The sequence below is a fragment of the Brachyhypopomus gauderio genome, unplaced genomic scaffold (assembly GCF_052324685.1).
Source record: "Brachyhypopomus gauderio isolate BG-103 unplaced genomic scaffold, BGAUD_0.2 sc462, whole genome shotgun sequence".
NCBI lineage: Eukaryota > Metazoa > Chordata > Actinopteri > Gymnotiformes > Hypopomidae > Brachyhypopomus > Brachyhypopomus gauderio.
In genome coordinates, this window is record NW_027507283.1 from 7,501 (window position 1) to 20,000 (window position 12,500).

At 46.7% G+C, this 12,500-nt stretch overlaps 1 protein-coding gene across 4 annotated transcripts in view; it reads left to right on the forward strand.

The window, feature by feature from the left end:
* The window catches only part of LOC143506329 (vacuolar protein sorting-associated protein 8 homolog), a 35,979-nt gene that overhangs the window by 4,901 nt on the left and 18,578 nt on the right, over positions 1-12,500 (forward strand). For all 4 annotated transcript variants that reach the window (XM_076996300.1, XM_076996302.1, XM_076996301.1 and 1 more), the window contains 7 exons: positions 7,963-8,185; positions 8,948-9,037; positions 10,323-10,374; positions 10,468-10,510; positions 10,723-10,795; positions 11,762-11,878; positions 12,037-12,108. In XM_076996300.1, coding sequence (XP_076852415.1) covers positions 7,963-8,185; positions 8,948-9,037; positions 10,323-10,374; positions 10,468-10,510; positions 10,723-10,795; positions 11,762-11,878; positions 12,037-12,108 — 670 coding nt within the window. The remainder of the gene's footprint in view (positions 1-7,962; positions 8,186-8,947; positions 9,038-10,322; positions 10,375-10,467; positions 10,511-10,722; positions 10,796-11,761; positions 11,879-12,036; positions 12,109-12,500) is intronic.

Below are 12,500 nucleotides of genomic sequence, written 5' to 3' on the forward strand. Positions count from 1 at the left end.
GGCAGGTCAGTTAGTGAGGGGGCGGTTCTCGGGGCGGGTCAGTTAGTGAGCGGGCGGTTCTTGGGGCGGCTCAGTTAGTGAGGGGACGGTTCTCTGGGTGGGTCAGTTAGTGAGGGGGCGGTTCTCGGGGTGGGTCAGTTAGTGAGGGGGCGGTTCTCCGGGCGGGTCAGTTAGTGAGGGTGCGGTTCTCGGGGGCGGGTCAGTTAGTGAGCGGACGGTTCTCGGGGGCGGGTCAGTTAGTGAGCGGGCGGTTCTTGGAGCGGCTCAGTTAGTGAGGGGGCGGTTCTCGGGGTGGGTCAGTTAGTGAGGGGGTGGGTCTCGGGGGCGGGTCAGTTAGTGAGCGGACGGTTCTCGGGGGCGTGTCAGTTAGTGAGCGGGCGGTTCTTGGAGCGGCTCAGTTAGTGAGGGGGCGGTTCTCGGGGTGGGTCAGTTAGTGAGGGGGTGGTTCTCGGGGTGGGTCAGTTAGTGAGGGGGTGGTTCTCGGGGTGGGTCAGTTAGTGAGGGGGTGGTTCTCGGGGTGGGTCAGTTAGTGAGGGGGTGGTTCTCGGGGGCGGGTCAGTTAGTGAGGGGGTGGTTCTCGGGGGCGGGTCAGTTAGTGAGGGGGCAGTTCTTGGGGAGTGTCAGTTAGTAAGTGGGTGGTTCTCGGGGGCGGGTCAGTTAGTGAGGGGGTGGTTCTCGGGGTGGGTCAGTTAGTGAGGGGGTGGTTCTCGGGGTGGGCCCTGCGTCCTGCACGCTGCAGCTGCAGTAGTGACTCTCGGTTGAGGAAGCTGCGTGTGCAGGTCGTGCACGTCGGTTCTGAGGAGTATCGACCCTGCAGGCCGCCGGCAACGTCTCCTCCTGCTGTGTCACGTTGTTGTTTTCTGACCGCCATTATATTTTTATTGTGCAATCGAATAGCCACGTTAAAAAAACCGTAGTGTCCCCAGAGGCGAGCCGTAACTTTCCTAGTCTGCTGGGAGATGGGGCGTGGCTCCGTTCTTCAGGGTTCTGTCTCTTCGCTGTCTGTTTTTCCTCCTCACCTGTCTGTGTGTGTGTGTGTGTGTGTGTGTGTGTGTGTGTGTGTGTGCGTGTGCGTGCGCACTCGTGTGTGTGTGTGTGTGTGTATGTGTGTGTGTATGAGTGTGTGTATAAACGTGAGGGAGGCTGCGTGTTGATTAGTAAGCATGAGAGATAGTCAGAGATACTGAGAGTTCTTGGGGTGTTAATTTGTGTACAGTGTGTGTATGTACTTGTGTGTGTGAACGCACATGCTCCTCTAGGTGTGTGTGTGTGTGTGTGTCCTCACACTCACGCGTGTGACTCAGCACCTCTGGAGCTGTGTTAATGAGAGGAAGAAGAGAGACGAAGAGCAGACCGCCCTTAACCACCTAGTAGCCCCAGAAATCCTCCTGGCCTGTGTAGCAGTCTCTTCCTCCGCCCCACCCTAATTAAGCTCCTTGATCTGGGCTCACGCAGGTCTGAGAACAGTGGGACTCTCCGCTCCTGATGAGATGCTTCCATTAACCTCCAGTCCCCAGCTGTTCTCAGATCATCCTGACACTATTTTTTTTTATGTAGCAGATGCTCATGTTAAAAAATGTATTCAATAGGGATATATATTGTATATATATTGTTCAATATATATATTTGTGCTATCATATCGATATAGGCATTTTGATGCTTTAAAAATGTTTGACAGTGTTCAGATGTATTTGTCAGTGTTTACAGTTCACCGGTGTTCAGATGTATTTGTCAGTGTTTACGGTTCGCCGGTGTTCAGATGTATTTGTCAGTGTTTACGGTTTGCGGGTGTTCAGATGTATTTGTCAGTGTTTACGGTTTGCGGGTGTTCAGATGTATTTGTCAGTGTTTACTGTTCGCCGGTGTTCAGATGTATTTCTCAGTGTTTACGGTTCGCCGGTGTTCAGATGTATTTGTCAGTGTTTACGGTATGCCATACACAGGTCTGTTTGTCAATATTTTATTTTACGGTGCTATTTTAATGTCTCCTGGAATGCAGCGGATGTGCTATCTGTCTGCGTAACTCGGGGTTTCTTTCATCCTTCGGTAAACACTGGGTAAAAAAACGTTGAGAAAAGGCGCCGTGGTGTTTGTCCTCAGATAGCAGGGTTAAGTGTGGGTCTCGTCTGCCTGGGTGTTCTCAGCTCTTTTGTTGAAATGTGAGCTAGCACACGTCCGTACGCACACACACACCACTCACACACACACCACTCACACATGATCGTCAGCCATGCAGAAGAGACGGTCTCTTCTCTCTGTCTGGTTGCTCCATCTCACAGTAAAACACAAAAGAAAATGCCATAGAAGAGAAGCACATTTCTCTCTCTCTCTCTCTCACTCTCTCACTCACTCACTCACTCACACTCACACACACGTTGTTGCTGGTTCATGTTTATAAGCCTCTTTAATGGTGCCTCTCTCCCCTTTGCCTGTGGTTTCTGCCCAAACCCATTAGAGTTCAGCATGTTTCCTTTACTCACAACCCAGCCTGCCCCCGTCATAGACCTCCCTCTCTTAAACGAGCATGAGGCCAGCTACACACACACACACAACCCAGCCTGCCCCCGTCATAGTCCTCCCTCTCTTAAACGAGCATGAGGCTGTCCAGCTACACACACACACACACACACACACACACTCACTCACAACCCAGCCTGCCCCCGTCATAGTCCTCCCACTCTTAAACGAGCATGAGGCCAGCTACACACACACACACACACACACACACACACACACACACACACTCACAACCCAGCCTGCCCCCGTCATAGTCCTCCCTCTCTTAAACGAGCATGAGGCTGTCCAGCTACACACACACACACACACACACACACACACACACACACACACACACACACACACACACTCACAACCCAGCCTGCCCCCGTCATAGTCCTCCCTCTCTTAAACGAGCATGAGGCTGTCCAGCTACACACACACACACACACACACACACACAATTTATTTTCCCCTTGCTTTCAGCTTTTTTGTGAGGACCACTGGACCGTGTGTATGAGCTTCCGTAATTGTGCTGGTGTTATTTGGATGTGCTTTGGTTTGAGAGTGAGGGAGGATGTGTCTGCCTGTCCTCATACACTCACACTCTCTCTCTCTCTCACACACACACATGCGCGCACACACACACACACACACAAAGCCCTCGTGTTATCCCAAGGCTAAACTCATATAGACACACTCATTATTGTCTAGAACATCAGCCAAAGTTCAAGAAATGAACGTAGAAATTCTGCCTCCCTTTTTATCCCTGCACACTTTCTCTATTTTTCTCTTCTGTCTGCACTCGCTCTCTCGCTCGGCTCGTGTCTTCTGTGCAGATAAATGGATTGATGTGTGGTGATGGATGTGAAGTTGGCATTTCAGCAGTGTGGATTGTGGAATGACTAAATGGATTGTACTCCATTAGAATCAGATTCGCTAAAGTACACTCTCACACTTTGGCCAGAATAAATGCAATTCTCTGTGCAATTTTCAGTATAACTGTCCACTAAATCCAGAACTCCCATTTCTTTTTGCTGGGGCTCTACAAAAGAAAGCCCCAGCACTCTACAGAGTGGAGTCTGTCAGAGGTGAGCAGGTCTATGTGGTGGCCTGTCAGGTCAGCAGGTCTATATTGTGGTTTGTCAGAGGTGAGCAGGTTTCTTTGGTGGTCTGTTAGACATTATCAGGTCTCTTTGGTGGTCTGTCAGACATTATCAGGTCTATCTGGTGGTCTGTCAGACATTATCAGGTCTATGTGGTGGTCTGTCAGAGGATAGAAGCAGACGTTGGGATACAAACCATTAATATAACATATCAAAACAATCCAGTTGTGGTGAAATTTGAGAGTTCATTATGCACTGAATAGTTTCCTAAAGAATCATAGAAGAATTATTTTTGTTATCACAGATTTATTTCCCTATTTAATTTCGGATTATTTAACAACACCTGAATTATAACCACACTATAAAGCAGATGCATGATCAGTATTTCATTTACAAAGTCCATGGCCACTCCCCACCCCATCCACACAGTCACATATGTTGGGTAGTCCACCCTGGTCCTGGAGTCCACCCTGGTCCTAGTGTCCACCCTGATCCGTGAGGGCTCAACAAGCTGTCGGGGCTGTGGGGGGGTGTGGCTGGCTGGGATGTGGGGGTGTGGCTGGCTGGGCTGTGGAGGGTGTGGCCTCGGCACTCGGCCAGTCGGTCTCTGCTCAAGTTTTGGTTGAGGGTGGCATTATGTAAGCAATTATGTAAGCAGCCACGCTGTGAGTTGTATGTATCCTGCCTCTTTTGAACTTTGGTGTTTGGATGTGTGTCTGTGGTCCACAGTGGTTAGGTGTGTGTGGGTGGGGGTGTGTGTGTGGGGGCGTCTGCCCTTGAGTGCAGAGCTGCTGTGAGCTCTAACACTGGGCTTGTGTTGTGAGTCTGCACACAGAGTTATGGGTGTAATTAGATGGACTCTACTCCACTCAAACCATCAGAGGACCTCCAGGGCTCTGTTCTCATTTAGGCCTGGGAAATGTCATTAGTTCTCTCTCTATCTCTCCCACATGCACTCTCTGTCTTTTCACTCTCTCTCTCTCTCTCTCTCTCTCTCTCCCTTTCTTGTTCTCTCTCTCATCCTCTCCTTCCTTCCTTGTTTCCCTCTCTTCTTCTCCCTCTCTCTGTCATTCCCCCTCCCTCCCTTTCTTTCTCCCCCTCTATCTCTTTCTCATTCTGTCACTTGTCCTCCCTCTCCTTTGCTCTGTTTTGTCATTATCTCCCTCTTTTCTTTCCCTCATTACATCTCTCTCTTTCCTCTTATCGGTTCTCTCACCGTGTGTATTTGTTAAATTGCTGTTGTCACATGGCTGGACTGTGCAGAATAATATAAGTCTGCTTTTCTTTTTCTCCTGCTGATTTAGTTTAGTTTAAAGATTTCAGCCCATTAAAATTTCTTTGCCCCATGTTTAAAAACTAAAAATTGTACTCTGCATTTTGGCCTCTTTTAGGAACATTTATGAAGTAAATTTCTCGCATTAGTTACAATTGTGTGCGGAGCCATTTTCTTGGGTTTCCAAAGTAGCTTGTTTCCCAGAAGCCAACGCTGCAGGTGACTTCCTTTTCCTGTTGTGTCATATCCTCTCAGGGCTGTCAGGTGATAACAGTCACCTGACGGTCTCTACACGCAGCGCTAAGATTGTGTCACGCCTTCCTGACTGGGCTAACACTGGTGAGGAAGGCAGGTGTCCGTGCAGTGTTCCTGAACCTTGAGCTAGTGCAGCTGATCTCACGTATTTGTTTGCACGTGTTTGTCTGTGTCTGCACGTGTTTTGCACGTATTTCCTTATAGAATGCTGTGTAGAAATTGTGTGAAAATCCTAAATGTTTATTTGAGAAGTAAATGTGATAAAAAAAAAATCATACAGCCAGCTGTAGTTTTCCTGTCTGTGCTTAGTATAGTGTTTGGTACATATGTGTGTGTGTGTATGTGCGTGTTGGTACATATGTGTGTGTGTGTGTGTGTGTGTGTGTGTGTGTGTGTTGGTACATATGTGTGTGTGTGTGTGTGTGTGTGTTGGTACATATGTGTGTGTGTGTGTGTTTGGTACATATGTGTGTGTTTGGTACATATGTGCGTGTTTGTACATATGTGTGTGTTGGTACATATGTGTGTGTGTGTGTGTGTGTGTGTGTTGGTACATATGTGTGCGTCTATGTGCGTGTTGGTACATATGTGCTTGTTGGTACATATGTGTGTGTATGTGCGTGTTGGTACATATGTGTGTATGTGCGTGTTGGTACATATGTGTGTGTATGTGCGTGTTGGTACATATGTGCGTGTTGGTACATATGTGCGTGTATGTGCGTGTTGGTACATATGTGCGTGTTGGTACATATGTGCGGGTTGGTACACGTGTGCGTGTTGGTACATATGTGCGGGTTGGTACATATGTGCGGGTTGGTACACGTGTGTGTGTGTGTGTGTGTGTGTGCGTGTTGGTACATATATGCGTGTTGGTACATATGTGCGTGTTGGTATATGTGTGCTTGTATGTGCGTGTTGGTACATATGTGCGTGTTTGTACATATGTGCGTGTTGGTATATGTGTGCGTGTATGTGCGTGTTGGTACATATGTGCGTGTTTGTACATATGTGCGTGTATGTGCGTGTTGGTACATATGTGCGTGTTGGTACACATGTGTGTATTGGTAAATATGTGCGCGTTGGTACATATGTGCGTGTATGTGCGTGTTGGTATATGTGTGCGTACTGGTACATATATCCATGTTGGTACATATGTGCGTGTTGGTACATATGTGCGTATTGGTAAATATGTGCGTGTTTGTAAATATGTGCGTGTTTGTACATATGTGCGTGTTTGTACATATGTGTGTGTATGTGCGTGTTGGTACATATGTGCTTATTGGTAAATATGTGTGCGTTGGTACATATGTGCGTGTTGGTACATATGTGTATGTTTGTACATATGTGCGTGTATGTGTGTGTTGGTACATATGTGCGTGTTGGTACATATGTGCGTATTTGTACATATGTGCGTGTTGGTACATATGTGTTTGTATGTGCGTATTGGTACATATGTGCGCGTTGGTACATATGTGTGTGTGTGCGTGTTGGTACATATGTGCGTGTTGGTACATATGTGCGTATTGGTACATATGTGTGTATTGGTACATATGTGCTAGGGGTGCACGATATGGACTAGAATTGCGATGTGCGATAACGTTGTTGGATATCCCGATATCGATGTGAACCACGATAAATTAAGATTAAAATACAGAAATGTAGTGTCTCTCTGAACAGCAGCACGTTAATTTATTTTGTTTTTTACTGTGTAATGAATCCAGAATAATTCCAAATATTTTGCAGGTTTATTCAACAATAACAATCGCTTGTCTCTCCTCATCTCATTATTCCTCAAGCAGGCGGGCAGCCATGTGGAGAAATGAAACAGGGAAAATTAGCTCTGTATGAGGACATATACAGGACAGGTAAAATTATAAACATTTCTGGAGTGTGGCAGCAACTCCGGCACTAAGTTAAATTATTACAGCCTAGCTAAAAAGGCAGAACCAGAAGGTAACATAGGCTTGGGGGCATTCTGAGACAATGGCATCCGTCCACTGCACTGTCAACAAACTTGAGTGACCACGAGCAGTGACAGGATGACAGCACCAGTACCCCAGTCTACCATAAAACCCTTCGTCTATGAACCCCTGGATCTGTACCTTTATCTAAGGGGGATATTAATTATCAAACGCTAGACTAAATAAGTGGGTTTTCAACCTAGATTTAAAGATTGTGACTGTGTCAGAGTCCCGGACACATTTAGGAAGATTATTCCAAAGCTGGGGGGCCTTATAAGAAAAGGCTCTTCCCCCTGCTGTTACCTTGTTAATTTGTGGAACTAATAACAGACCAGCACCCTGTGATCTTAGTTGACCTTAGGGGGTTCATAGTAGGAAATAAGTTCCTGGAGGTATTCAGGAGCAAGCCCGTGTAGTGCTTTATATGCTAATAATAGAATTTTAAAATCAATACGAAATTTAACTGGGAGCCAATGCAGGGCTGATAGGACTGGTCTAATATGCTGAAATTTTCTAGTTCTGGTCAGAACTCTAGCTGCGGCATTTTGAACTACTTGAAGTGTTTGGTAGGGGACCCCTGGCCCCAGGGGACTTCATTGGGGTTTGGTAGGGGACCCCTGGCCCCAGGGGCCTTCAGTGGTGTTTGGTAGGGGACCCCTGGCCCCAGGGGCCTTCAGTGAAAGGCGCTGAGAGCTGAGCATGGGTGGTGTGATGGGGATTGTGACCTTTCACCCCACCCCAGGATCCACACGCTGGTCTGTGCTCCAGGACTGGCCGTTCGTTGGGTTATTATTTACGCAGCTTCCTTCTTTACACGTCTGCATTCTGTTCCATGGTCTACCTTCCAACGTCTGTGTTTCGTTGCGTTCAGGGATCTGCTGTTTAACCAGATCTACTCCAAGCTGGTGGAGAACCCTGTGGCCAAGGGCGTGTTCCTGGAGAGCCTGGAGCCCTACATCCTGAGCGAGCGGATTGGCTGCCTGACCGCGCCCGTCATGCGGGACCTGCTGAGCTACTTCCAGGAGAATGGCATGATGGAGAGCGTGGAGGGCTGTTTGGTGCACATGGACATCACCAACCTAGACATACAGCAGGTGTGTGCGTGTGTGAGCATGTAGGAAGATGTGCAATCAAACACCCCGATGAAATAATCGGCACCTCGAGCGGGCCAGTGTTAGCGGGTCAGTGTTGGTCTGTTTCCAAACGAGTGTTCGGCGCGGTGTGTTTGAAATCCGAAGGCGGTAAGGTCCGAAGGCACAGAGCGGCCCAAACACGGCCGTGATGTCACACGGTGTGACTCTTAACGCTGAGAGAGAACAGTGGTGGGAGTGAGGAGGAGAAATGCCTCAGGAACGTTCGCTTCTGTGAGCATGTCCACGTTTGTGTGTGTGTGTGGGAGAAACTTTGCACAAAACAGTCCGATTCAGAATGTAGTTCTGTTTCTTTAGTACACTTCCCAGCCCTTCTGGAGACCCTGAGTACAACTCCCAGCCCACATTCACAACCTCGCATTGTAGTTATTGTCGGAAAATGTACCGCTGAGACAGCCCCTCCTTCTGAGACAGCCCCTCCCTCTGAGACAGCCCCTCCCTCTGAGACAGCCCCTCCCTCTGAGACAGCCCCTCCCTCTAAAACAGCCCCACCCCCTAAGGCTACACCTGGCATTTGCACAAATTAGCATGTTTCAAAGATTTTTAATAGTAATCCATACCATAAACATTAAGCGGAAGATGTATTTTGTTGTAATTGAATATACTTATCCATAGTTGTGCAGTTTTTTAATCAACATAAGAAAACTACAGTAGCCATCATCATCTACTCTGTGATTGTGTGTGGTCCGTGTCTATTACATGTAGGTGGTGCGTATGTGTTGGGATAACCAGCTGTATGATGCCATGATCTACGTCTTCAACAGTGGCATGAATGACTACATTAGCCCAATGGAGGTAACACACACACACACACACACACACACACACACACCCACACACACTGCAGGAATATACTCACCACACAGACAACAGGGTTCTCTGTCACTCTTTTTTAATTTCAGAAATGTGTACTAAATTGTAAATTTGTTAGACATTTTGAACTTTGTCAGTACATTGTACACAAGGTGTCACTTTTGTGAACATTTGAATGCCTTATTACTTTTGTCCCAGTGTTGAGCGTGGTAGTGTGTAGTTTTAGCAGCTAGAGAGAGGGAAGAATAAATGTGTCTGATCTCAGATCAGTGGAAATGTGGAACATCTGCTGTCCGTACACACACACACACACACACACACACACACACACACACACACACACGTCTCAAGCTTTGCTTTATATTTCCTCTGTGGCATCTGAGGAAACTGTACTTCATAAGATTCATTGTGTTCATAAGACTGGCTTCATAGTCTGTGTGCGTGTGTGTGTGCGTGCGTGTGTGTGGTGTGTGGTGTGTGTGGTGTGTGGTGTGTGGTGTGTGTGGTGTGTGTGGTGTGTGTGGTGTGTGTGTGTGGTGTGTGTGTGTGTGTGTGGTGTGTGGTGTGTGTGTGGTGTGTGGTGTGTGTGGTGTGTGTGCTCCTTGTTCTGCCGGTGTATTGTAAATTTTCAAAAGAAGTGTTGCTCTAATTAAGTAGTGTGTGTGTGTGTGTGTGTGTGTGTGTGTGTGTGTGTAGTGTTAATTAGACTATGCTCAGACAGGCTTTCTAGCTTGGGTGTCTTATTTTTAGTTGACAGGGGGTCAGGTCATTTTCTCATATCTGAAAATTAATAATAGACTGACAACATTTATTTAGAAGGTAGTAGTGGGAAAATGAATACAGGAAAGTGTGTGTGTGTGTGTGTGTGTGTGTGTGTGTGTGTGTGTGTGTGTGTGTGTGTGTGTGTGTGTGTGTGTGTGTGTGTGTGTGTGTGTGTGTGTGTGTGTGTGTGTGTGTGTGTGTGTTTGTGGTGAATTCTCTATTAGTTCATGAATAAGATAAAGGGGCCTGGTTGATGAGACCCTTTAAAGCTATAGATGAAAGAAAAAAACACACACACACACACACACAGTATACGCCCGTCTGCCTGCAGGATCTTGAATGGAGATGAGAAGGAAAATTTGGTCAGCTCAGTGTTTTAAATGTGATTATCCCACAGACACAAACGACCACACAAACAACAAAAAGCTTGTGCCTGTACTCGTGTTTTATATCACACGCATACAGTATGTATTTCCTGGTTTGCCTCTATTGTTCTTGTTTTCAGAAACTCTTACAGGTGATTGGTCCTCCTCTGCAAGAAGGGAAGCCCCTCACAGGTGGAGCTACACTACAAATCCCATGATCCTTTGTACTTTTGATATCATGATGGCAATACTGAGTCTCTTCTATATGTGCATCTCTCTCCACAGATGAACAGGTCGTTATGGGAAATAAGTTACTTGTCTACATTAGGTAAGAGCTCAGCCTCACACTGGACTTACACTCATATGTGTATTACATTACCTGAAATGTCTATACATAAGCCTGTAATCCACTATCAGGGTTGGGTGGGGTGTATTTGTTTATTCTAGAAGCATTTATATCTTATTACGGGTCCGTTATTCAGTTCTGACAGAGAACTGCTAAGTGCGCCCATTCCCAAACTTACCATGTGTCCCTAATAGCTGCTGTCTCGCTGGACGGGCCTATCCTTTAGGGGACATTCCAGAAGACCTGGTTCCTCAAGTGAAAAATCAGGTGTGTGTTTACATATGGCACTAAATTGTGTATACTATATGGTACACTATATGACCACTATATGGTACACTATATGACACTGTATGGTACACTACAAGATCACTATATGACTATATGGTACATTATATGACTACTACATGGAGCACTATATTTTGGTACACTACCACTGTTTAGTACATTGGCCAGTACAATCTGTTCACATTCATCAGACAGGAACTAAGCAGTTTGCCATCTGTCCCTTGTCCTGACTGGGGAGGGAGAGAGAGAGCGAGAGTGTGTTTGTGTGTGTGTGTGTGTGTGTGTGTGTGTGTGTTTAGTATTCTCAGCAGTTTTCTCTCATGTGAAGGGATTTCCTTTGTGTGTTCTCAAATGCTTGTTAAACAGATTAATTCCAGAAACACACAGAGGTCACACTGAAAATCCTGACTGAATGACCCTGTACTGTGTGAATATTTTATGAAAATTCTGCTGGTATAAAGTGGAAATTGTGTGTATACTACAGGAATTTTGTGTGTTTTGTGGGATTTGTGTGCTGTGGGAGGTGTGTGTGTGTGTGTGTGTGTGTGTGTGTGTATGTGTGTGTGGTCTGCTGTCTGATGTATTTTGTTGTAAGAGACATTGGAGATCCCAGTTGAAAGGAACACAAGCACATATATCCTGTCAGCTTTGATCTCAGTCCTGATCTCTCTGTCTGACATTGCCTCGCTCCCTTGAGGGTTTCCTCATTAGCAGTCTTTGTGCCTCTGTGAATAGCAGCTAAAGCTCACACGCGCCCCTGTGTCTCCACCCCTAACTTTAAATGCCACGCACAAACACCTGCCAGCCAAGGGCGCCACTCTACCTGGTCTCCATGGTAACCGTCCATACATATTCACGGAGAAGGCACTGACCCCTTGCTGTGTACACTGTGAACAGTAGAAGTATGTGGAGTTGCCCACGTTTTGTGTGTGTGTGTGTGTGTGTAAGGTATTTGAGTTCCTGATTCGCCTGCATTCCGTGGAGAGTACCCAGGAGGAGGTGTACCCCTTCATCCGCACCCTCCTGCACTTCGACACACGCGAGTTCCTGAACGTCCTGGCGCTGGTGGGCGTCTCGCACACACATGCAGTGACTCAGTCATTTAACCTGTCACTTAGCTCGGCTAATGGCACACTTTCAACTCTGCGTATCACTGTGTCTTCCTCTTACAGTCTCTCATGTCTCACCTCCCGCTCCACTTGGATTTGATTATTATCTTTCAGACTTTTGAGGACTTTAAGAACGACAAACAGGCTCTGGAGTACCAGCAAAGGATTGTGGATATTTTATTGAAGGTGAAAATACTCTCTCTCTCTCTCTCTCTCTCTCTCTCTCTCTTTTTCTCTTGACTTTCCTCTCCCTCTCCCCCCACTCTATCAAAAAAAAGAAACAAATAATAACAAAGAAACAAAAACATGAATGTGGAAATAAATAAATAATAAAGAAATAATACTAATATGGAATAAAACACAAGTTAGTGTCCCATAGGCCGTGGTGAGTTAGTGTCCCATAGGCCGTGGTGAGTTAGTGTCCCATAGGCCGTGGTGAGTTAGGGACTCATAGGCCGTGGTGTGTTGGGGACTCATAGGCCGTGGTGTGTTGGGGACTCATAGGCCGTAGTGAGTTAGTGTCCCATAGGCCGTGGTGAGTTAGTGTCCCATAGGCCGTGGTGAGTTAGGGACTCATA